This window comes from Nannobrachium achirus (assembly GCF_963921795.1).
Source record: "Nannobrachium achirus genome assembly, chromosome: 18".
Taxonomy (NCBI): Eukaryota; Metazoa; Chordata; class Actinopteri; order Myctophiformes; family Myctophidae; genus Nannobrachium; species Nannobrachium achirus.
The window spans coordinates 41,825,446-41,850,687 of NC_137825.1; the positions used below are offsets into that span (position 1 = coordinate 41,825,446).

The 25,242-nt window shown below is 44.4% G+C and overlaps 1 protein-coding gene across 1 annotated transcript in view; it reads right to left on the reverse strand.

The window, feature by feature from the left end:
* The window catches only part of snx29 (sorting nexin 29), a 196,896-nt gene that overhangs the window by 35,597 nt on the left and 136,057 nt on the right, over positions 1 to 25,242 (reverse strand). Inside the window, exon 19 of the mRNA XM_080747936.1 lies at positions 7,962 to 8,102. Within this exon, the coding sequence (XP_080604062.1) occupies positions 7,962 to 8,102 (141 nt within the window). The remainder of the gene's footprint in view (positions 1 to 7,961; positions 8,103 to 25,242) is intronic.

The window sequence follows — 25,242 nt, forward strand, 5'->3', positions numbered from 1 at the left end:
GGGTATCAACCCTAGGAGACACGGGGAGAACATGTGAGGGTATCAACCCTAGGAGACACGGGGAGAACATGCAAACTCCACACAGAAAGGCCCTATCGCCAACCCCACCTAGGGTGTGAGCGATAGGGCCTAAACATGGAGATGTGTAGAACACTATATATGAAGATAGTCCAGTCCATCATGTCATATGGGACTACCGTCATAGACAGTAGCCATTGTTAGGCCAGAGTCAATGGCTGTCTGTCTGACTGTCTGTACAGGAAGTGATGTCACATGACATACTTTTTATGCCCATATATGAGTCATTCTGTACCACATCTCCATGTTTAGGCCAAACAGGTTTGCTCCATTTCTCCATGTATAGGTCCAAATGACCTCGCCCTAAAGGGCGAGGTCGCGCCAATTCTTGACCATCTGGCCAACCACAGCGTTTCTCTGACGATTCTAGTTGTTGTCATTCTGGGGGGAGTTTGTTCATGTTTTTGTGAGGGTATCAACCCTAGGAGACACGGGGAGAACATGCAAACTCCACACAGAAAGGCCCTATCGCTCACACCCTAGGTTGGGTTGGCGATAGGGCCTTTCTGTGTGGAGTTTGCCTAAACATGGAGATGTGGTACAGAAGGACTCATATATGGGCATAAAAAGTATGTCATGTGACATCACTTCCTGTACAGACAGTCAGACAGACAGCCATTGACTCCGACCTAACAATAGCTACTGTCTATGACGGTAGTTCCATATGACATATTGGACTAGACTATCTCCATATATAGTGTTATCCACATCTCCATGTTAGGACTCATATATGGGCATAAAAAGTATGTCATGTGACATCACTTCCTGTACAGACAGTCAGCCATTGACTCCGGATTAACAATGGCTACTGTCTATGACGGTAGTCCCATATCATATGACATATTGGACTAGACTATCTCCATATATAGTGTTATCCACATCTCCATGTTTAGACAGCCAATGACTCCGGCCTAACAATGGCTACTTTCTATGACGTTAGTCCCATATGACATGATGGACTGGACTATCTCCATATATAGTGTTATCCACATTTCGTGTAGCCGCCCTGTACAGGAAGTGATGTCACAACTCGCTGACATCACACTGACATCACAGAGGATACGGACGGTCACGAGGATACGGAAGGACACTCAAGTGACACGGTTCTTCAGAGTATTATGCGACCTTCGGTCGCAATCAGTGGCATGGTCAGTATCCTGGTCAGTATCATGCCAGTATCATGGTCAGTATCATGTCAGTATAATGACCGTATCATGTCGGTGTCATGGTCAGTATCCTAGTCAGTATCATGCCAGTATCATGGTCAGTATCATGTCAGTGTCATGGTCAGTATCATGTCAGTATCATGGTCAGTATCATGTCAGTGTCATGGTCAGTATCATGTCAGTATCAATGTCAGTATCCCAGTCAGTATCATGTCAGTATCATGGTCAGTATCCTATTCAGTATCATGTCAGTATCATGGTCAGTATCCTGGTCAGTATCATGCCAGTATCATGGTCAGTATCATGTCAGTGTGATGGTCAGTATCATGTCAGTATCATGGTCAGTATCATGTCAGTGTCATGGTCAGTATCATGTCAGTATCATGGTCAGTATCCCAGTCAGTATCATGCCAGTATCATGTCAGTATCATGGTCAGTATCATGTCAGTATCATGGTCAGTTTCAGTCAGTGTCATGGTCAGTATCATGTCAGTGTCAAGGTCAGTATCCCAGTCAGTATCATGCCATATCATGTCAGTATCATGGTCAGTATCCTGGTCAGTATCCTGGTCAGTATCCTGGTCAGTATCATGCCAGTATCATGTCAGTATCCTGGTCAGTATCATGCCAGTATCATGTCAGATATCCTGGTCAGTATCGTGCCAGTATCATGTCAGTATCATGGTCAGTATCATGGCAGTATCATGTCAGTATCCTGGTCAGTATCATGGTCAGTATCATGGCAGTATCATGTCAGTATCCTGGTCAGTATCATGGCAGTATTGTAGGCTATATCATGTAGGGAAGGAAGGTCACCAGTCTCTGTCTGTCTGTCTGTCTGTCTGTCTGTCTGTCTGTCTGTCTGTCTGTCTGTCTGTCTGTCTGTCTGTCTGTCTGTCTGTCTGTCTGTCTGTCTGTCTGTCTGTCTGTCTGTCTGTCTGTCTGTCTCACTATCAGCAGGATCACACCCTTATTACTTCATAATGTAATAAAAGTTATTAATGTAATAATTGCCAATTGTTTTTGAAAACTATCATAATTATTACCTCCATTGAAAAAGGGCCAAGACAGAATGTCTGTCCACATATATAATTACAGTCTTCTTGAATTCTTCACCAGCATAAATGTATAATGCAATACCTTTTAGTCTCTAATGTATCTTGAAATATTATCTATACAATCAATATAGTGTAGGCATATGTATATATGTGTATATATTATAGGTAATAATTCAATCAATATCTACAATATTATCTACAATCATCTCGCTTGGTGGACTAACTTGCTCGGAAACAAGCAGTTATGCTTCTGTGTGTTCTATTTTATTTTTAATCGTCAACACTATGCTAGCACTGCTCAGGGTGTACATATACTGTATATATTTTGTTGCAGACTGTGGAGCCTGAATTTTCCCTGCTGGATCAATACAACTTTTATCTCTTATCTTATACATTAAAACACTTAAAGGATTGGTCTTTTCAAATAAGTAAATTAACCATCTTTCTTTCAAAAACACATGACAAAGACCTTGTCAAAACATGTTTTTATTATCTTATATATTATATATATATATTATATCTTATCGGGTCTTTTGGCCAAGTTGGCCAATACTACACCCCTCCACCAATGTTTTGTGCAAATCAGTCTGGACATTTTTGTGTGATCCTGCTGATAGTGAGACAGACAGACAGACAGACAGACAGACAGACAGACAGACAGACAGACAGACAGACAGACAGACAGACAGACAGACAGACAGACAGACAGAGAGAGACTGGTGACCTTCCTTCCCTACATGATATAGCCTACAATACTGCCATGATACTGACCATGATACTGACATGATACTGACCATGATACTGACCATGATACTGACCAGGATACTGGCATGATACTGACCAGGATACTGACCATGATACTGACCATGATACTGACCATGATACTGACCAGGATACTGACCATGATACTGACCATGATACTGACCATGATACTGACCATGATACTGGCATGATACTGACCATGATACTGACCATGATACTGACCATGATACTGGCATGATACTGACCATGATACTGACATGATACTGACCATGATACTGACCATGATACTGACCAGGATACTGGCATGATACTGACCAGGATACTGACCATGATACTGACATGATATGGCATGATACTGACTGGGATACTGACCTTGACACTGACATGATACTGACCATGATACTGACATGATACTGACATGATACTGGCATGATACTGACCAGGATACTGACATTATACTGACCAGGATACTGACCATGATACTGACATGATATGGCATGATACTGACTGGGATACTGACCTTGACACTGACATGATACTGACCATGATACTGACATGATACTGACCATGATACTGACATGATACTGGCATGATACTGACTGGGATACTGACCATGACACTGACATGATACTGACTATGATACTGACCATGACACTGACATGATACTGACCTTGATACTGGCATGATACTGACCATGACACTGACATGAAACTGATCATGATACTGACCATGATACTGACATGATACTGGCATGATACTGACTGGGATACTGACCATGACACTGACATGATACTGACATGATACTGACCATGACACTGACATGATACTGACCATGATACTGGCATGATACTGACCATGATACTGACCATGCCACTGATATGATACTGACCAGGATACTGACATTATACTGACCAGGATACTGACCATGATACTGACCATGATACTGACATGATATGGCATGATACTGACTGGGATACTGACCTTGACACTGACATGATACTGACCATGACACCGACATGAAACTGACCATGATACTGACATGATACTGACCATGATACTGACATGATACTGGCATGATACTGACTGGGATACTGACCATGATACTGACATGATACTGACCATGACACTGACATGATACTGACCATGATACTGACCATGACACTGACATGATACTGACATGATACTGACCATGACACTGACATGATACTGACCATGATACTGACATGATACTGACCATGACACTGACATGATACTGACCATGATACTGACCAGGATACTGACCAGGATACTGACCATGCCACTGATATGATACTGACCATGATACTGACATGATACTGGCATGATACTGACCAGGATACTGACATGATACTGACCAGGATACTGACCAGGATAATGACCATGATACTGACATGATACTACCATGATACCAGTAAGGCTCCCTAATCAGGAGATAAGCGACCATCAGGTCACAGTATGTACACAAAAAGGCCTGTGAGTGGCATTGGTTCCACCCTCAAGTTTGTACGACAAATGGTTGATGAGTAAAGCCAAATAAAGTTTCGGCCAATCAGAGGAGGGGGTGGGGCCAAGTTAAACCAATTAAGGTTAAGGACTCTTAATCAACTCAATTGACACCACCCACAAGTTTGTACGACAAACAGTTGATGAGTAAAGCCAAATAAACTTTCGGCCAATGAGGGGAGGGGGCGGGGCAAAGTTAAACCAATGAAGGTGAAGGACTGTTGGGAGTAGCAGGAGTCGGTGGTCCCTGGGAATTCCCCCATGAGCAGCCCAGTTGGGGTGTTGATTTGGTCATTTTTGCACTATTTGGCGGCGGTGGCAGGGGGTCCCTGGGGGTCCCTGGGGGTCCGTGGAGGTCGGTCGCAAATACCATGATATTTACCCAAAAAATAGGCCATTATTACATTATGAAGTTTTATTACATTATGAGCCTCCTATGTGGAGGTTCTTAATGTAACACATTATTACATTATTACATTATTGAAAAATCTGTTATTACGTTATGCGCTCGTTTTTTTATTACATTATGAGCTGATTATTACATTATGAGTTTTTATTACATTTTTTTTATTACATTATGAGCCCTTATTACATTATGAGCCGTTATTACATTATGAGTTGCTACAAGGTGCGCTCACCACTGGCATCACCAGGAATGCCGGTCCCTCATTGGGCTACGGGCTTGAACAAAGAAGGACAGTGACATACATACCTAGCCGATCGCAGTACTTGCGCTGCTGGCGCAAGTAAATTGTTGTTTCTTGACATGCTAAAACTAGGAGCCATATCTTCCCCCACATCAAGCACATATTCAGGGTCAATAGAACCCCCCCCCCCCCCCCCCCACACACACATTTGTTAAGGTGTACAGTACACACACACACACACACGCAGACACATTATCATAATTGAGAAATCAATCAATGTTCAATGACTACATTCATTCCATAATTCTTTAATCTAACCTTGTCCCTCATCACACTCTTAAGTCAGGCATGGTTCTAACATCTTTTTTTACCCCTAAAGTTATGCCTGTAGGCAGCCGCCATGTTACGAAGCTACAACTGCTTTACGACTGCTGCCTTACAAAATGTGGTCAAATGTTACCAACAAAAATGACAAATGCAGTTCTGGTGGGCGTTCATTTGGGACCATTCTAAAAAGTACATTTTATTCTTATCGGTTAATGGTTGACACATCATGTCAAAATGGCACACATCATTTCAAAATGGCCATTCCTAGCTCCTTGAAAAGTGAGGATGAGCTAAATCCTTGCTGTCCACAATTTCATAGATTTGTCAGGAAATGTGATCCTCACAATGATACAAGACCGCGCCCACACACTTCCATCAACCCACAGAAAAAAAACATTCACCCACCCACCCACCCAGCAACACACACACACACACACACACACACACAAACACACACACACACACACACACACACACACACACACACACACACACACACACACACACACACACACACACACACACACACACACACACACACACACACACACACGGCAAATTTCAGCCTCGTGGAATGTTTCAATTTAAAGCCAGGATTCAGATCCTGTTCTCTCCTTTGAGTTGGCACGTCACTCACTTCACAACTTCTGTCTGCAAAACAATTAATTTTACGTTCACATTTCACACAGTCAGTGAGCCAAAGTGATTTGTAATGAGTGAGTGGGTAGTTTCTAAATGACATTTCTCTTGCTCCTACGCCTATTCTTCCCCACAATTATTAAGACTCTACAGTATGTCACATCATGGGAGCTTGTAGATGGTCTACTTTTGATGAGGGACACCATCGTAGGACGGAGTATAAATACAGCGTAATGCCAGTCCGACATTCCACATTCATCAAATATCATAAAAGCCCCAAAACAAATCTTAAAATCTATTTAGTCCTCATCTGGCTATAAGCCCAATTATTAATGGCATATTTGGACAAATGTGGACGCTGTTAGTTAAAGGAGTAGTTCATCCCCAAAATGACATTTTTCTATTGATTACTCACCCCATGGAGACTGGAGTTCAATAATATATATATTTTTTTGTATTTGTCGATTTCCTAAGACAAAAAAAATAATTTACCCCCATTGATTTCGGATGGAGACCCAAGTGCATTTGGGTCCCCATCCGGAATCAATGGACCTACAAGTGTGTCCTCAAATGAATGGCTCAGGAATGTGACAAAAACAAAAAAATATTATTGAACTCAAGTCTCCATGGTAATCAATAGAAAAAAGTCGTTTTGAGGGTGAACTACTCCCTTAAAAGGCTCAGCATGTGAACTTCTCAGGTGAGAGCCATGGCAGGGAGTCAGTGACTTTCAAGCCTCAAAAACACAGGTTTCACCTGGAAAGCCAGAGCGCTAACAAAGCCAGGGCCGTGTCGGATGTGATGGTTGACGTCCTGGAGACTGGACGAAACCCATGATTCACACAAACCAAAGTGTCTAATGGGCTTTTAGAGGGCTTTCCAGGACACAAAGACACCTTGTGTCTGGGAGCTCGTGATGGACGCTGGCACCTAGCATGCACACACCTGCACCCAAATCTCCACTGACACGTGTGTGCAGCACCCTCCCCTGATAGGCTCAACTCGCTCTCTTGCTCTCACTCACACACACACACACACACACACACACACACACACACACACACACACACACACACACACACACACACACACACACACACACACACACACACACACACACACACACACACACACACACACACACACACACAGTCAAATCCCACCAGCCGGTGAATCGGGGTCAGCTACAAATTATCTCTCGGAAAGAGGTTTGCAGAGGAGAGCAGGATGAAACGGAGAGAGATGAGGCGAGGGGGTTGAGTACAAGAAGAGGCGGAGAGAGTTTGACACAGAGAAAGAGAGAGAGAGAGACAGAGAGAGAGAGAGACAGGTAGAGGGAGAGAGAGATCGTCCTCGTTAAGGAGGCCAGGGCACCAGAGAGGCAGAGTGTGTGTGTGTGTGTGTGTGTGTGTGTGTGTGTGTGTGTGTGTGTGTGTGTGTGTGTGTGTGTGTGTGTGTTATCAGCCACAGAAAGATAGAAATACGGGTAGAGAGAAAAGCCTACACTTCCAGATAACGAAATCGCAATATACTGTACACTTCATCGTACGACAGTGTTGCTGGCTGAAAAGAAGTGCTATGCAGCTAAAATCCCTTATTTTTGCCCAGCAAGTATAAATTATGCGTGTGACTACCAGAGACGCAGGCAATCCCACCATGTCCTTGTCTTTTCTTTAATTACCTGCCAGAGTGCCATACGGCCAGACAGCCAGACAGACAGACAGCGAGACAAAACAAGACAGACAGACAGACAGACAGATCACCTTGTTCCCGATGGCCTTCTTGGGTGGGAAGTTGAACATGTCCACCTGAGGGAACTGCGAGCGAAGGTGGTTGTGCAGCGCACGGAACTCTGTGTAGCGTCTGTACACGTTCCACTCGTTGTCCAGGATACGGATGTACACCTGGGGAGAGATAGAACACATGCAACAGGCCTAGAATTATTGAATGCTTTAACTATTCAAAAATAGCAGATATACAAGCTCACAGCGCGGCACCGAGTGCCACGCTGCGAGCTTGTAGATCTCCTATTTTTGAAAAAGTTGTGAAAATGTGTGCAAATGTTTGAATATATGCATTTTTAAAGCGAATGTTTGTAACTCAAATTTTGCTTCTGGGTGATCCCTGGAACTAAATATTTTGAGATGGGGGTTTAGCTGGTAACAGACGGACAGACACACAGACGGACGGACAGGGTGCAAAACATTCTCGGCCATGCCTTCAGCCTGGCAGAGACAATAACAAAGAGATATGTTATTTATTTAAACCCAACAATGACATCACCCTGCATCTTCCCACTACAGAACCAACAAAAGATCAACAAACCTAAGAGAAGAGAAGAGAAGAGAAGAGAAGAGAAGAGAAGAGAAGAGAAGAGAAGAGAAGAGAAGAGAAGAAAGAGACAGGAAAGCCAAAGTTGTGTGATTTGGGTCTTGAACTCTACTCTCACACTGGCTGTACTCCTACATTATACATTACAGTCCATTCGCTGTACTGTACCAACTGCACGTTGGCATGGTTACAACAGTAGACAGCTATCCTATGCTACTTACAGTGTATATGCTTACATATTGGCACTGTCCCATCCATACAGATGTGCCGTTTCAAGTCTTCAGGCTTTACGGCTCTTTCCCTGAAAATGTCCTGCAAATGCAAATCCAGGTTTCTTTCCCTGTTTTGCCTTTCAATTTTTTATGTATTTTAATCTACTGTCTTGCCAATGACAGGACGTGTGAAGTTGTAATGGCAGGCACATCTGTACTTTGCAGTGGGAGACAAGTATTGCCCTGCACGCGTATCCGAAAACACGTGCAAACCTATTTTACAAATTAGAATGGTCAAAAAATAAACCATTCCATGAATTTAGCTGGACATGTGAGGGGCACGACTAGCATACCCAACATCAATGATTCTCCCTTCTCAGCCTGTGTGTGTGTGTGTGTGTGTGTGTGTGTGTGTGTGTGTGTGTGTGTGTGTGTGTGTGTGTGTGTGTGTGTTCAAAGCCCAGTCCCACTGAGGATAGCTCAGGAAATCCAGACGTTGACAGCAGCAGGTGGCAAGATACTGTAGGGGCAGCCATGAGCTAATGGACAGAAGGCTTGTCATCTCTTCTTCAGCATGTGTCTCTCTCTCTTACACGCACACACAGTCAGACTGAAACACGTCCAACTTTCTACCATGTTGTTATGTATTTTTTTTAATTTTTGGCAAGTCGACAAACGCAGTGAGTCAATGTGGTTTGAGTGCACGTGAGAAAAAGAGAGAAGTGAGAGAGTGATAGAAAGGGACAGCGAACCCCCCCCCCCACACACACACACACACACACACACACACACTCACACACGACCACCTATGCATACAGTAACAATAAAGGGTAAACATCCTATAAATAAATGCACAGGCACATTTCAACACTGACTTGCCAAAAAATCTTTCCCTTGACGTCGAAGTCGGCCCCCTGTCAAGTATATGCCCCTTCATCAACATCAAATGGTTCCTCGTGTACTGTAGCATTAGCGCTGCTCTCATAATCCACTTTACACACATTAGCATAGTTATTTATGGCAACAAATCAGCCTGTATAAAGCACCCCCCCCCCCCCCCCCCCCCCGGCCCCCACACACACACACACACACACACACACACACACACTCGCACACTAATCACAAATTAAGTCTTTCATTATCTCGCTCAAAAATCTGGCAACCATTCAAACGGCAGCACCTACAAGTATGACACAGTATGGGATGTTTTGAGTTACGAGATGTTTTGAATTTGATCATGATAAGAAATAAAACACCAAAAACAAATGCAGGTTTCTTAATGGGGTTCAGAAACAATGACAACAACAAATACCCGCAGCCGTTCATGTGATCACGCAAGAGTGTATATGCAGGTTTCATTCCAACCAGCCACTACAGCAGCTGATTGCATTACTTCATTGATTAACACTCCTTAGAAGGTTGGGACGGGGGACTAATTAGTGAAATTACCTGCTGGAATGGCTGACTTAATGGCTTCTGGCTGAAGCTGAAAGCATGTGACCCACTTTTGGGGTTCTGCCCCAGTAGTTGAAAGGCACAGGTGTGACAGGATGGAATGCAAGATACGTAAGGAACACAATCACAGTCGATGCCATGAATGAGTTATGTTTCTTTCTTTTGTTTGCTTTGGAACTGAGATATGAATTATTTACATTCGGCATATAGTTTCCTCATTGTTCTGGGTTATTATTTGCTTTTCACACTTTGCTTCTATGTATGTTGAGAAAGTTAACTAAAGGAATATTGCCATTGAGATACTGTATGGTTGGTGAACACAATCTTGGGAACAACGTGACTTACTGTATCCTTCAAACATGAGGCCGAGGGACTGTTTTCCTCTGCCTCCCCTACACTGTCTTCCCACTGTCTGTTGAAATTGTGGCCACTGTTCCTTTAAGAGTATAAAAATCATCTCAGACCTGTGTGTTCTTCACTGGTCTTGAGGCTCCTACAGCATTGGAATGTCAAATTCAAGCACGGCTGTATTGGCAGAGTTTGCCAACATTTCCAGTGAGGAATTGCAGGTGAAAAAGTCCATTATAGCAGTGGTTCTCAAACTTGTTTGGCTCAGGGCAACCCCTGTACATAACCTTTTTCATCCTGAACTGAAGTTACTTTGTAGCACCTTACATTTATGTCATACTGTATGTACGTCAACATGAAAATATTTCCCCCTAATATACAGTAGGTCACAAGGAAAACTTGAGAGAATATCCATTTCCATTAGGACAGACTAAAAATAAATGTGTACTTTTAGTTTTTAAGTTTTTGTACGTTTAAACTGACGTGATATTGATCATTTCCAAATATTATCAAAGTATTCTGCGGTACACCCACTTTGAGAGACCCTGCATTATTATACATCCGCTTTCCCACATCTTCAAAGAATTTCTTCACCGTTTCTTCTTTTGGAGCTTTTTTAGTCATTTGGAGACTCTTGGGACATATCTGTGTTGATATTTTAGATGACATTACTGTGTGAGAGTGCTACACCACAAGACAGGAGACGAAAGGAGAAACTTTGAGTTTAAGCAGAGTTCATCTACAGTACAAATACAGTACAACTGAGACCAAGAGAAAAAAAAGAGAAAGATGGAAGATCAGAAACACCAGGGGACAGTAAGAATATCTCTGTGCAAAATAAGTGGAACTGAAATAAACCAAAATAGCCACAATGCGGATAATGTCAGAGTATGTGTGTGTGTGTGTGTGTGTGTGTGTGTGTGTGTGTGTGTGTGTGTGTGTGTGTGTGAGAGAGAGAGAAAGAGAGAGAGACAGAGACAGAGACAGAGAGACAGGTAGACCTGGGTTCATCCCATAGCACAATGTAATATAGCTCGCGATAATGTCAAACAGCATCAGATGTAGGGCCTTTTAAAAGAGGATATCTATGAACAGACCATTCCAGATTCCAAGTAATCAGTTTGAAGTATACCAGGCGAGGAGTTTAATGGTGTTCTGTCTCCGTGCGAATCCTTCCTTAAGCTTAATTTATCCTTTGTGGTATGATCGTCTTGCTCGCCGCAAAGCTCAGGCTTTAAATTAGGCTTTAGAACTTTCTCTAGGCCTCTTGTTCTCCCGTCTTGACAGCCAGACTTTTACAACAGCTTGCCTCCTACAGTCCAGCCGCGGTGAAAGCCATGTACTCGCCCACGTCCTTCCGTCCGTCCGTCCGTCCGTCCCCCCATGAGATAAAGCCTCACAACAGGGAAACAAATTGTCACTGTCAGGCAGAAACCTTGTATGTCTAAAACTGTTCGTTTTGTATTTATAATTTTAAAAATGATTTAAAATAGTGAAAATAGATGATCTACAAGCACACAACGCCTCGCACCACATTGCGTTGTGTGCATGCTTGCTTGTAGATCTGCTATTTTCACTAGTCTTGTGCGACAGTCTTGTATGGTGAAGCAGGGCTTTACCTTACGAAAAAACATACAAGTAAGGCGCCCTAAGGGCCAGAAGCGACTGTCAGGGCACACGGAAACAACAGACTTTTTAAATTTAGGCAGTTGGAGACACAAGGTTTTTGCCCAACAGTGACGAAATGCAACACAATTGTGGACAGTGGACCTGGGCGATAATGTATGCTATCTTCCTGGAGGGGTGGTAGTTGAGATGATGTACTGTAATAACATGCTGATTGTTATGCAGTACTGCTTCCAACATTAGACACAGGGCGCTGTGTCAAAAGGACTGCAGGCCGAACTAACGACACACTTCCAGACGGACTCCCATGTGTTATCAGCCATATGGACTTCCAATTTATGCAAAATGAGTTGATTACGTTTATGTAACACGGTCTGCTGTGTGTGTATATGCTAATACACTCTATACAGTAGGCTTTAACTTCAATACTTGATTTAAGATCCCCACAACGATCGCTGTGTTTTTATCATCACCTATTCATGTCATTTTGAGTGCTATACAAACAAAGCACACACCATGCATTAAAGCTCACTGAAATTGAGAGAGATTTAAGTCAGCGGGGGAGCTTAATGTATGTTTTATGGAGGAGATAAATAAGAAAGACAGGGATAGGGTTGAGATTTTTAGTTTTTTTCAGGAGGGAGGAAGCATCAGGTGTGTGTGTGTGTGTGTGTGTGTGTGTGTGTGTGTGTGCGTGCGTGCGTGCGTGCGTGCGTGCCTTAACGAGTATGCATGTCTGTAGAGACAGTAAGGAAGCAAAGCGACAAAAAAGAGAGACAGGCACATACATTTTCTTGACTATTTGCTTGGATGGAATGGAACGTATTGGAGGTTCAAGGTCATCTTGCATTTAACCCATCAATTTAGTGGCCACAGCTGAGTGGGTAGAGAGGCCATCTGGTAGAAAAGAGGGTCACGGTTTGGACTCAAAGTGTCTCACAGCTTCTTACTGAGCATTCATCAAAAAGCCATCTGCTGGCTGAATGCAGAAAAGTAATTTCCCCTCTCCCGGTATGCTACAATACTCCCCTTTCTCTTTCCTAATTATTGTGTGACTGTTTAATTTATAGCTTCTGACGATTTCCTGCTCAGTGCAAATAGTGTGACTCTCGCAAATTGTATTAACTATGATCAACCACACATGATACCTCCACTCATTTGCATCATCCTCCATTAAAAGCAAATGCATAAATAAAAAGAGGTACACTTTGCAATGACGTGCCACCTGCACTTCCAGGCATGTGTGCCTTTTTATTAAATAACTTCTTATTCTAGGCACAGAATACATCTGAAGCATGACGCAATAGGCTTACAAAATTTGGCCCAGAGAGAGAAAGTGAGACAAACAGAACGAGAAACACGAGAACGTGCGATGGGGGGGAAAGCAACAACAAAGAACAGAGAGAGGGACAGTTAAAGAAAGTGACAGAGAGAGAGAGAGAGAGAGAGAGAAAGCTAAAGTCAGCGATACGCAGAGAGAGAGAGAGAGAGACGAAGATCAAGTCAGCAAGTGTGAGAATGATTACCACCTGACTTCAGTGAAAGTGTTTATTAGAGGCCGTGATAGGTGTAGAGGAGCCGAGGCATCCCACAGAATTAGATCCTCTTAACACTGCTGCAGAGAGAAGAGAGGAGGAGGAGAATCAGGGGAGCAGGAGGTGAGGAAAGCGTGCTGGGGGGTTAAGGGTGTGAGGGAGTGATGGAAATAGAAGGAAGAGGAGTAAGGTATTTGTGGTAATTAAACAAAAGAGTTGAGGAGAGTTGTCATCATTTGTTGCTTTTGTATTCTGTGGACACAATCATTTGCTCAATCAATTCCCCAAGTGCTGTTTTATTAATGTGCCATGATTGGCCCATCATTTCTCTGCGTTATTGTGTGTTGTGATGTATTGAGAGATGCTTTGGGGAAAAGAATGATTTCCCCTGCTCGACACGCACGCCAATAAAGCCTTCTGCTGTGGACTGGGATTTCAGAGATGAAAGATGAAAAGACTTGAAAGGTGGAGCAGGAAAAGGAGACGAGTGCAGACAGCTAATGCGCTCATGGCTTTGAACGACTTTGTGTCGATTGCCCGCTCTCTCTGTACATTCTCGGTCATATCTGCATAATACATACAGTACGGCATATATGAAAATGAATGCTTTGGTGGTGAAGGACAAACGTAGAAACAGAATCAGAATCAACTTCACGGATTGGCGGAGCGCCATGTCACCCCCCCCCCCCCCCCCCCCCCCCCCCCCCCCCCAAAACACACCCATAACTAAATCTCAGTACAACCCCTTTGGCCTGTCCGCCCCACTTTGAGCCCCCCATAAGGAGCTGCTTAACTAGCAAAAACACAATTGCGTCCTGCGTTCTGTGCCATAGATCATCCTAATGGGCCACAGAGCATTTCATTTTGTGCTACTGCTCTTGTGTTATTGCTCTAAGCAGTCATTTACACGCGCTCCCTCTGCCATCTCTTCCTTCCTCCCTCTCTTCTATTTTCCTGTCAACCTAAGACTCTTAGTTTCCAGACCTCTCTGCCCTCTATCACGCAGCGTTAACTACTCCTGGATCGACCAATAAAGCCTCAGATATTTACTTTGACAGATAAAGTAAAGACTTTCGCCTTTAGTGTGTCCTACATGCCCGACACACTCTCTCTCTCTGCTGAAGGAGAGTTGGAGGAGGTTTGTAAGTGAGCACTAATAGCGCCAGGTGTTTACATCCCCTTGAATAGTCCATAATCATATATTTTACTGTTGACTCCTGTGGAACGTGCAAACAAACACACACACACATGCACGCACGCCCACAAACACGCACGCACACACACGACAAATGTCACCCTCCCTGCCCGCTTTATAGCGATAGGCAACCCCATTCTCCTAAACCCCACCCTGCCAGTGGGTGATTGGCTGAAGTCCCTTTGAGCTCCATTCCTCGGACGCAGAAGCAGCCACCTGGTCGGGAGCGTGTCGCTATTTCTACATGCTATCTTTTCGACAACCAAACCTAACCCAAACCCTAACCTCCGTGGGGTGTAGCGAGATTTCTCTTAATACTTTATCGCCATAAAAAAAAGGTTGTCTGCGGTGTCCGGAAAAAAGTTACACAATCGGGATGCGAATGCTGGATGCATGGATTGCGAGCACCGTGATTAGTCCACTAAAACACTGGGGCCGGTGCTGGATTGGTGCGTTCGGTCTGTATTAGTAGGGGAGGAAAAGCCTCGCGTAGGGGGCGAGCCTTGTGCGGTTGTCATTCAAAGCGACGGCAACCAATCACAGTGCGTCTTTTCCGAGACTTGGTGGAATGGGGTTGCCTATCGCTATGGGCCTCTTAAGTCTGACATCATTTTGTAGGCGGAGGAGAAATTCTGGTGCCAAGAGGCACCAGCGCCCGTTAATCTTTTTACTATAAGCTAATTTTTCTTCTCTTTCTTGTTGACAGGAAATTGGTAGAATTATACTTGAGTCGTTATTTTTGTCTCGGATCTGTTGAACTAGCGAGGGACACAGCACTGCCCATATTAGCAATAAATCTGCTTGGCACCTGACTACAAAATGATGTCATGGCTTAAGAAGCCCATTAGGCTACCCCAACACTTATCAATTCACCCTTTGTCAAGTCCCGCCCGTTGTCCCGCCCCTCTTCACACCCATTCGTTACTGTGTCTTGGTGGGACACTCGGTGGGACACTCCATCCACTACCATTTTAATTCAGTTGCTTCCTATTGTTATTCTGTGTGTTCAATTCTAATTTCAAACTTGGTTTCAGTCAAATCAGCTGCTCAGTGGCAGTATAGTGACTAAGCATGTTTTTAAATGTTTTTAGTTCTCCAAAAAATATGTTTTAGCAATTTCAACATAAAAAAGGCGGAACCAGGGTGGGACACGGCAGATAGAGCCTGCTGGTTGGTCAGTTAGGGACCAACCAGAAGGCTAACAAAGGGTGAATTGTGTCCGTATAGATGCTCAACAAAGCGGATGCAGCTTAGACCGGTGGATAGTATACTGTAATTAATCAAAGTATAATTAAAATGCTACAAAGTTAAATTCGGTCTTTACAACAGAAAACAAGTTCCAATTATGGTGTAAGGCTGGCATTGAGGAAAAAGCATGGCGTTACCAAAGTCAGTTGGTTTCATGCTTAGGTGTGTTTTGGAGATGTGTGTTCTGGAACTAAGGTTTGGATGGGCCAACCAACCGAAGGACGTCGCCATCTTTACATCTTTAAAGATGGCCATCTTTAAAAGAATAGTGGGACAAAAACAATGTCCCAACACAAAGTATTATTTTAAATAGTACGCTATGCATTCACTGTGGTATCTTTGGAATTTCAGGTACACTGTATATCCTCCATTTTGTTTCTATTAAAATATTCACATCAATTATCACTTTTTAAAAATGTAATGCGTGAAGAAGGGCGTATTTTGTATTTTCCTTTCTCCTACTCACTTGTCTCCAACCACACTCAGGACGAGCTGGCAAAGCTCTTATTGCTTCCCTTGATCTGTTCTTTGTTTCGCCGCCGTCTCCTTCAATGCCTCCTTCTGTCTTTTCCTCCCCTATATTCTCCATCCAAATCCTCCTCCTCTCCCAAACACTTTGCTTAACTCAAGACTTTGTTGGCTACCTGTTCTCCTCTTTTCAATTATTTCATACTTTTCTATCTCCATCTCTCTGCCCCTTTTTTTTCTCATCCTCCTGTCCCTGAAGCTCGCGTCCTCCCTCCCTCCCCTTTTTCCTTCACTCAGCTTCACTTCCTCTTTGCCTTTTGATTGATTGAAGACTTTATTAGAAGTTTGCATAGGAAAAGGTACAGTTTCATGACAGTACAGTTCACCGGTAAGAGGTCAACTAAAAGGAGATCCTAGTAAGCTTTTTGGCTTATTTGCACAGTTAACCTTTATGTATCTCATATAACATTGAATGACAGATGGATAGAGTACAGTACTATGCACAGCAGAGTCCTGCAACGGGTCGGGGCCCCGTGGGTACCCGACGGGTACCCGTGTTTGACGGGCGGGAACGGGCGGAATATATAGTATTATAAATTCGCGGGGACGGGGACTGGCGGCACGTGACTAAACACAGGCGGGCGACATTTTACAGTGAAAATCAGACAACTGTTTCTGCCTAAAACAAAGTCACAAGAACGTGCACAGTGAGCAGCAGGACAGAACCACGGCATGCATACACACATGGAGCGGTTGGAGTGCACACAGTCACAGTGCGGAGGACACGACACACGACACACAACTGAATAAAGTGGGCACGAGAGAACTGCTTGCCTAGTGCGATGCAATGCCCAATTGCTGCGATTAGAAAGGTGCTTGATTGTATAATATCCAACATGATCAGTGGCACTGCCTCTGGTGTTGTAATTGTGGACGTCCTTAACGTTTTCAAAGTATTTTGTCAGGTACATGGGTATCTTAGTGGTGCCTTTGCCTGTGCTAAAGCCTGAAACATACAATATCGAGGCAATAAACCAACACAGGGTTACATTTAAAATGATAGAGAGCTACTGTATATTGCAGTGGTGGAAAAAGTACTCACATTTCATACTTCAGTTAAAGTATCAATACTGCAATATAGAAATACTCTGTGCAAGTAAAAGTCCGGAAAATAGAGCAGTAGAGAGCACAAAGCAAGGAAGACACTTCATTCCTGTAGTTTAGAAATCCTTGCTGCAATTCAGGTCATGCTTGTCGTGTTTCAAAAGACAACATTTTACAAAACAACACGTGGAAATCGACGTTGCGCAGCTTGTAACACTCACGTAATTATGATGAATGTGTTTAGGGGTTTACACTCATTTACCATTATCTGCCATTGCTTTCGCTCTCCCTCTTTTACTCTTCATTTTCCTCTACACTCTACCTATAGTTATCTCCTTCCTACCTCTCTCTCACATGAATGAATCACTGGCTGGTTATAGTATATAGCTCTCTACACAGTGATGATGAGAGAGATGATTGAGTGAGACACACACACAGACAGACAGACAGAGAGAGAGAGAGAGACAAAGACAAAGAGAGAGAGAACCAGGCCAACTACTTATCCTTTTTCTCCACATCCCAATTTCCGCCCGCAGATGTGTCCATCTTTGAAGTTTCTATCGATGATTATGGGTCCCAGTGGACCTTGGGAGTATGATCTCACAGATGAGTGATCTCTTGCCGTTTGCCTTCAAAAGATTACAACACGGCTCAGCAATCCTTTGCCATGAGAGGGAAGGTGAAACTATGGCTCAGAATCACAATCAACATCAGAGAAACTTTATTTAGTCGAGTTGCTATGAGGTTTGTGCAGAGACTTTGGTTTGGTATGCACGTACAGCGACAACAGCGGCATTAAAGAATTGGCAGATTTGACACAGCGTGTGACCATCCGAAGTAGGTGGATATGTGGCATTGCCAGACTAATATCACTAGTGCGTAGATATTAGTCTGGAATCTCTGTATGGAACCTACATTTCGAAGGGGCGGATAAAAATAACTGATCCATATTTACATACTAGGCCCCGATTGGTCCCTCATTACTTAAAATGATAGAGAGCTACTGTATATTGCATGGCTCAGAAAGGAACATGGAGCACACAGCTGATGGGACTCAACAGAGAGAGATTCAGGTGAAACTTTGACATTTAGAATTGTATTTAATTAGATTTGGTTTCTGTGGGGGTTTTGAGCTGGGACTCCATTGTTTTCACATCTGCCTCAGTTGATTGGCTGTTCTCACCACTTGACACTCCCACTAATATGCATGTCAAATTGCTTATAAGGGGAGACAGTGGACAGACACACTCACTCATGGCTCAGAAAGGAACATGGAGCACACAGCTGATGGGACTCAACAGAGAGAGATTCAGGTGAAACTTCGACACTTTAGAACTTGTATTTAATTAGAACCATTCAGTGAGTTAAAACATCAGCATGTGGACCATTCAGATCCGGCAATCTGAGCTATCAGTCGGGGCGGGTGGGGCTCTTAGCCATGGTAGGCAACCCACCTAGGAGAAGGTCACTCTGAGGTAAAAACCAGGACTGTGAGAATTTGCGACCCCACAGTCCTTAACTAGCATTGAAAAGCCAACCATGAAGAACAAAGTCATCCCAAATCCTATACTTCCAGCGGCGGGAGTCCGCAGGAGCATCGCGGCGGATGGTGGTGCTGGTCCCCCTTCCGGAGGACATCATGACGACAGGGCCTCAAACCCACGGGAACGAGGGAGGGTTCTGTCTGACCACAGCATCCCATCCAATGCACTCATGCGTTGTCGGAGACCATTTGTAATGGGGACCTTCAACGCATGCACAGTGAGAGAAGAAGCTAGACTGGTGGAATTGGCACACTGTGCTGAAGAACAGGGGGTAGAGATCCTGGGAGTCCAGGAACACAGAAGAGTCCACACGGACGACCAGATAGTTTACCGCAAAGTGGAGAAACGCACGTTCATCACTGCATCTGCGTGGCGAAACGGGGCCCAGGCTGCAACAGGGGGTGTAGGACTAATGCTGGGTTCTCTGGCGCGCAGGGCCCTCCGACGGGTTCACAAGCACACCGAAAGGATCCTCATGGCTGAGTTCGCAGGTAACCCAGTAACAACAGTCATAGTGGTGTACTCGCCCACTAACATGGCATCACCTGAGGTGGTTGAGGAGTTCTATGAGGACCTCACAACAGCAGTCCGAGGTGTCCCAGCGCACAACTTCCTGGCAATCCTTGGCGACTTCAACGCCAGGATTGGACAGGAGGATGCACCATTCCCATACCATGAGTCTACCAACCGCAACGGCACATACCTCACAGCACTTCTCATGGAACACCAGCTCCTGGCAGCGAACACCATGTTCCGGAAGAGAACAGGGAAGAGATGGACTTTCCGAGAACGAGCCTCACGGCCTGGGGAGCAACCTAGGCTATATCAGTTGGACTATATCCTAGTGAGGCAAAAGTGGAGGAATTCCATCCTGAACGCTGAGCCATACAGCACGTTCAGCTCTGTAGGCTCTGATCACCGTGTGGTCTCCATGAGGGTGCGACTGAGCCTCAGGGTCCCCAAGCCAAGCCCCAAGATTCGGCATGACTGGAAGGCATTCACGACCAATCCGGGCCTTCAAACCAGGTACACGGAGGAAGTCAGGAAGCGCTTTCGGCAGCTTGATAGGGGAGAGGAGCCCAGCCGTGAATATGGGAGATTCATCACAGCAAATGAGGAGGCGACCAGACTGTGCGTACCAGTGCTGAACAGAGTAAGAGCACCACCACGGTCCAGACATCCGAAGATTGTAGCAGCACGAGGTAGGATGGAGGAAGCACGAATCAACTTTGAGCGTGAACCAACAGAGGAGGGTCGCGAGACACTGAACGAAGCCAAACAGTCTCTCTTCAGCACCTACGACACCATCAAAGGGGAGGAAGTGATGGAAAGTGTGCGAAGAGTGCAGGCAGCGCAAGGTGAAAGGCAATACGGGGAGGCCTGGAAGGTAATAAATGAGATGACAGGGCGGAAGAGGGCCAAGGAGGGCCAGGTTGAGGGACACAGCCCAGAGGAGAGAGTGGCAACATGGTTCGACCACTTCCAAAGGCTCCTGGGAACATCAGTGGAAGAGGGAGAGGAGGAAAATATACCAGCAGTCCTCCAGGGCCTGAACATCGACGATGGACCCTTCACAATCAGCGAGCTCGCCAGGGCAAAATCCACCCTGAGAGAGGGAAAAAGCGCTGCGCCGGATGGCATACCTCCAGAGGTCTTGAAGAACTGCGACCTAGACAACCTCATCCTAGACTTTTGCAACAATGCTCTACAGCACAACAAGCAACCTGAAATATGGTCTCTGTCTAACATCATCCCGGTGCCTAAAGCTGGGGACCTCTCAAAGCCAGACAACTACAGAGGCATCAGCCTGACATGTATCACTGCTAAGGTCTTCAACCGAATGATACTGAACAGGATACGGCATGCCATCGACCCTCACCTGAGAGAGAACCAAAATGGTTTTCGAGAGGAGAGAACAACCGTAGCACAGATCCTGGCATTAAGGAGATTAATAGAGGAGGTGAAAAAGGACAACCTAGCAGCTGTACTGTGCTTCATTGACTTCAAAAAGGCTTTTGATTCTATCCACAGAAGCAAGATGGTGAAGATCCTTGAGGCCTACAATGTCCCTCCCAACATTCTCCGGGCTATCGAGACCATGTACGCAAGAACAAGGGCCAAAGTGGTGACCCCAGATGGCAGCAGTGAGGTGTTTGACATCCGAGCTGGTGTAATGCAAGGAGAAACCCTAGCCCCCTACCTCTTCATCATAGTTCTAGATTATGCGCTCAGGAAAGCCATAGGTGGACGAGAACAAGAGCTTGGCTTCACGCTAACACCAAGGAGGTCAAGGCGGCATCCCGCAGTAGTTCTGACAGACCTGGACTATGCGGACGACATCAGCCTGCTCTCCGACAGCATGGAACAAGCACAAGAACTCCTGAACAGGGTGGAGATAGAGTGTGCCAAAGTTGGTCTCAGGCTAAATGCTAAGAAAACTGAGGTTATCACCTATAACCTACCTGATCACTCACCTCTGACAACAACAGAAGGAGCTGTGTTGAAGGAAGTCAAGGACTTCAAGTACCTGGGCGCATGGGTCGACTCAACTGAGAAAGACCTTAAAGTAAGGAAGGCACTCGCTTGGAGGGCCCTGAACGGCATGAACAGTGTATGGAACTCTAGCCTCCCCCGCCAAATCAAACTTAGCTTCTTCTTTGCAACAGTGGAGTCTGTTCTCCTCTATGGCAGTGAATGCTGGACCCTGAAGCCAACCCTGCAGAAGTCTCTAGATGGGTGCTACACTAGAATGTTGCGTGCAGTGCTCAACATCAACAGGAGTGCACATGTTACCAACAGGAGCCTGTATGAGGGAATACCAAGGGTAAGCGAGAAAATTGCCACCAGAAGAATGAGACTAGCAGGACACTGCCAAAGACACCAGGAGCTTCCAGCCAGCAAATTGGTACTGTGGGAGCCAACACATGGGCACCGGTCGCGAGGACGTCCCACAAAAACATACGTGGACGTACTCAAGGAAGACGTAGGGACACAGAACACCAATGAGCTGGCCAGATGTATGGAGAACCGAGATGACTGGAAACAACGATGGAGGGCTCGTCTGAGGACGACCTAGATAGACTTCGGAGGGAGTGAAATTCAATCACAACTAAGCGGTGCCAGACCAAATTGTTGATTTGAGGGCAATCTTTCTTTTCTCTTTTTTTTGCAATGGCAGATTTGTCTGGTTTCTTGAAAGTGATGTTACAGTTATTCCCATTTTAAGTGTTAACTCATTGAGTGCCTATCCCGAATTAGTTCGGGATATATGATCGTATCACAGGGTGCCTATCCCGAACAAGTTCGGGATATAAAAAAAAAAAAAAAAAAATTTGAAAAAATGTTTTTTGAATTTTTTTTTTTTTTTTTTGGACCCCATCAAATCTGGTGAACATGATTTCAATCGCGATTTTGCATGTTCCACCCCCATACAACCCCATCTAACATACAGGGCAGCCATGTTTGTTTACATAACATGTAAAACATAATGGCGATTATCTCAAGAATGCCTGAACGGATTTCCAATCGGATTTTTTTGTTTGAAAGCTGTGAACAAACTGCACAAATCCACTCCAATGCAATCCAGGATTGCATTGGATTTTTCAGAGCTCATTCTTCTCTGTTTTTTTCCCATGCATGAGGTGTGCAAGGTTTAATCATGGCTAAGTTGACAAAAATAAGGCTTCTAAAATGCTTGGTAGCCAATAGCTAACTTCAAGCTAACTTCATCCTCTTCCTGTACATGCAGTCATGCACATTCTGCATATACCAGCATATCTCTATGGGATTTTCTCTGGCCACTGGGCGCCCTCTAGTGGTGAAAGGGGTGGCACTAAATGAGTTAAACACTGCTGTAGTACCCTATATGAATGCAATTTAGGTGCTGATAACAAGATCATAGAGAAGTTAAATTATCTGCACACTGGATTGCAGCTCAGAGAGCAAATATTTGACTATTCAGCTCTTCATCAGACATAATTTAACTTTTGCCTCATATACAGTACTGGCCTGATATACTATATACGATAAACTAACCGCGTAAACCTTACATCTATTTAAATTGGGTCCCCCAGGGGTCTATACAGTACATCCTCCTAAACTCAGTTTACCCTCTACACCAAATATCACACCAAACATACCATTCCTGATCATTCACTCTGAATCTGAATAAGTGTGTCAGCAAAAACAATACACATAAAAATGGAAATCAAAATATTCTTCTGTGACATGATATCCCAAAATTATAGCAATCTGGTGCTGCTATTTAAGATGGCGTTGCGTCTGCTGAAAGCGTCCTCTGTGCTCTCCTGAGGGAGTTTAGTGTGTGACTGATGGATGAGAGTAAGACGATGGCTGTAATTATCATCATCATCATAGTAAAACATTCATCATCACCATCATCAACATAATAGTTATCTCCCTCTGCCGCCACCCTGACATTACCATAGCTATAATGGTCTGCATACCCGCACACACACACACACACACACACACACACACACACACACACACACACACACACACACACACACACACACACACACACACACACACACACACACACACACACACACACACACACACACACACAGTATACAACTACCCCACACAGTCAAATCAGTAGTGCACTGTACATTTAGAAGTTACCCAGCTCTGTTAGCCATATGAACCATTGCGTCCCTATTCTAGGCATGTCAAAGGTAGACATTTGGCAACAATAAGCAGACATTCCGTTCCAAAAAACAACCCACTCACGAAATTATATTATTAATTATATTAAATTATACTCTAATTGCTGTACTACCTCTAGAGACTGAATGTTCCCATGGGATCAATAAAGGTCTATTGTATCTATCTATCTATCTATCTATCTATCTATCTATCCATCCATCCTTCCATCCATCCATCCGCAAGCACAGGCACACACACACACACACACACACACACACACACACACACACACACACACACACACACACACACACACACACACACACACACACACACACACACACACACACACACACACACACACACACACACACTTTGCATGAATACATATGGATGTCTCATCTCCACAGTCAGAGCAGCACATCTCTATGCAAGACTCTAGAGCTAATCAGAGGGTTGAGCGTAAACCAAATCAAACTGGGTCTGGATGTAAAACACTTAGTCTCCCAGGTCAGTCCCAGTCAAAGCCAACCAGTAATAAAGCCATTAAAGCTCCTAACGCATTCCCCACAGTGCACCGCTCCCGAGGGTGGGTGGGCGGGCGGCGAGGGCATTACCGGCGGCCAATCAGACTGCGGCGAGCAGTGCCCGCACATTTGACTGCGTGTCAATGAGGATGTCTCAATTATTCAGCGAGTGGCTGATTTATGCACTAGGTTCGGTGCATATTAAAGAGTCTGGAAGGCACACGGTGCCAAAGGTAGCTTACGTAACGGCAATTAATTGGAATGCTGGGACGGGCTTTTTTTTTTCTTCCTTTCTTCGTTATCTCTCGCTGTCTTACCGTGGCTTTGAACGCGTAAACAGAGCGACTTATGAATGTTACACCACGTGTTTCACCCCCATCTCTCTCTCCACCATTAAATATATAAATGGTCTCCTCGTATGAATCATGCATCACTCGCACACTTTGTTCATTAATTTGGCTTTACATGTGTAAACAACTGTTTATATATGCAGCAGCACATGAATTTGAATGAAGTGAATGAAACATGTCAATGTATCTTGTGAAGGGACTGTGCAACATTTTTGCAAACAACTCCGATCCAGAGCTATAAGTAGTAGAATCTAATACATATAATCAGTTTATTGATGTTGTACACAAACACCTTGTTACAAACACTGCATATGCAATTATGCGTGAAAGAAAACATGAACACAAGCCCAGAAAGAAAGAGAATTAAAAAGAGTTAAAGGCTTAATATTTATGTACTGTATATACTTTGGTTGCGTGGTGGTGTTGCACA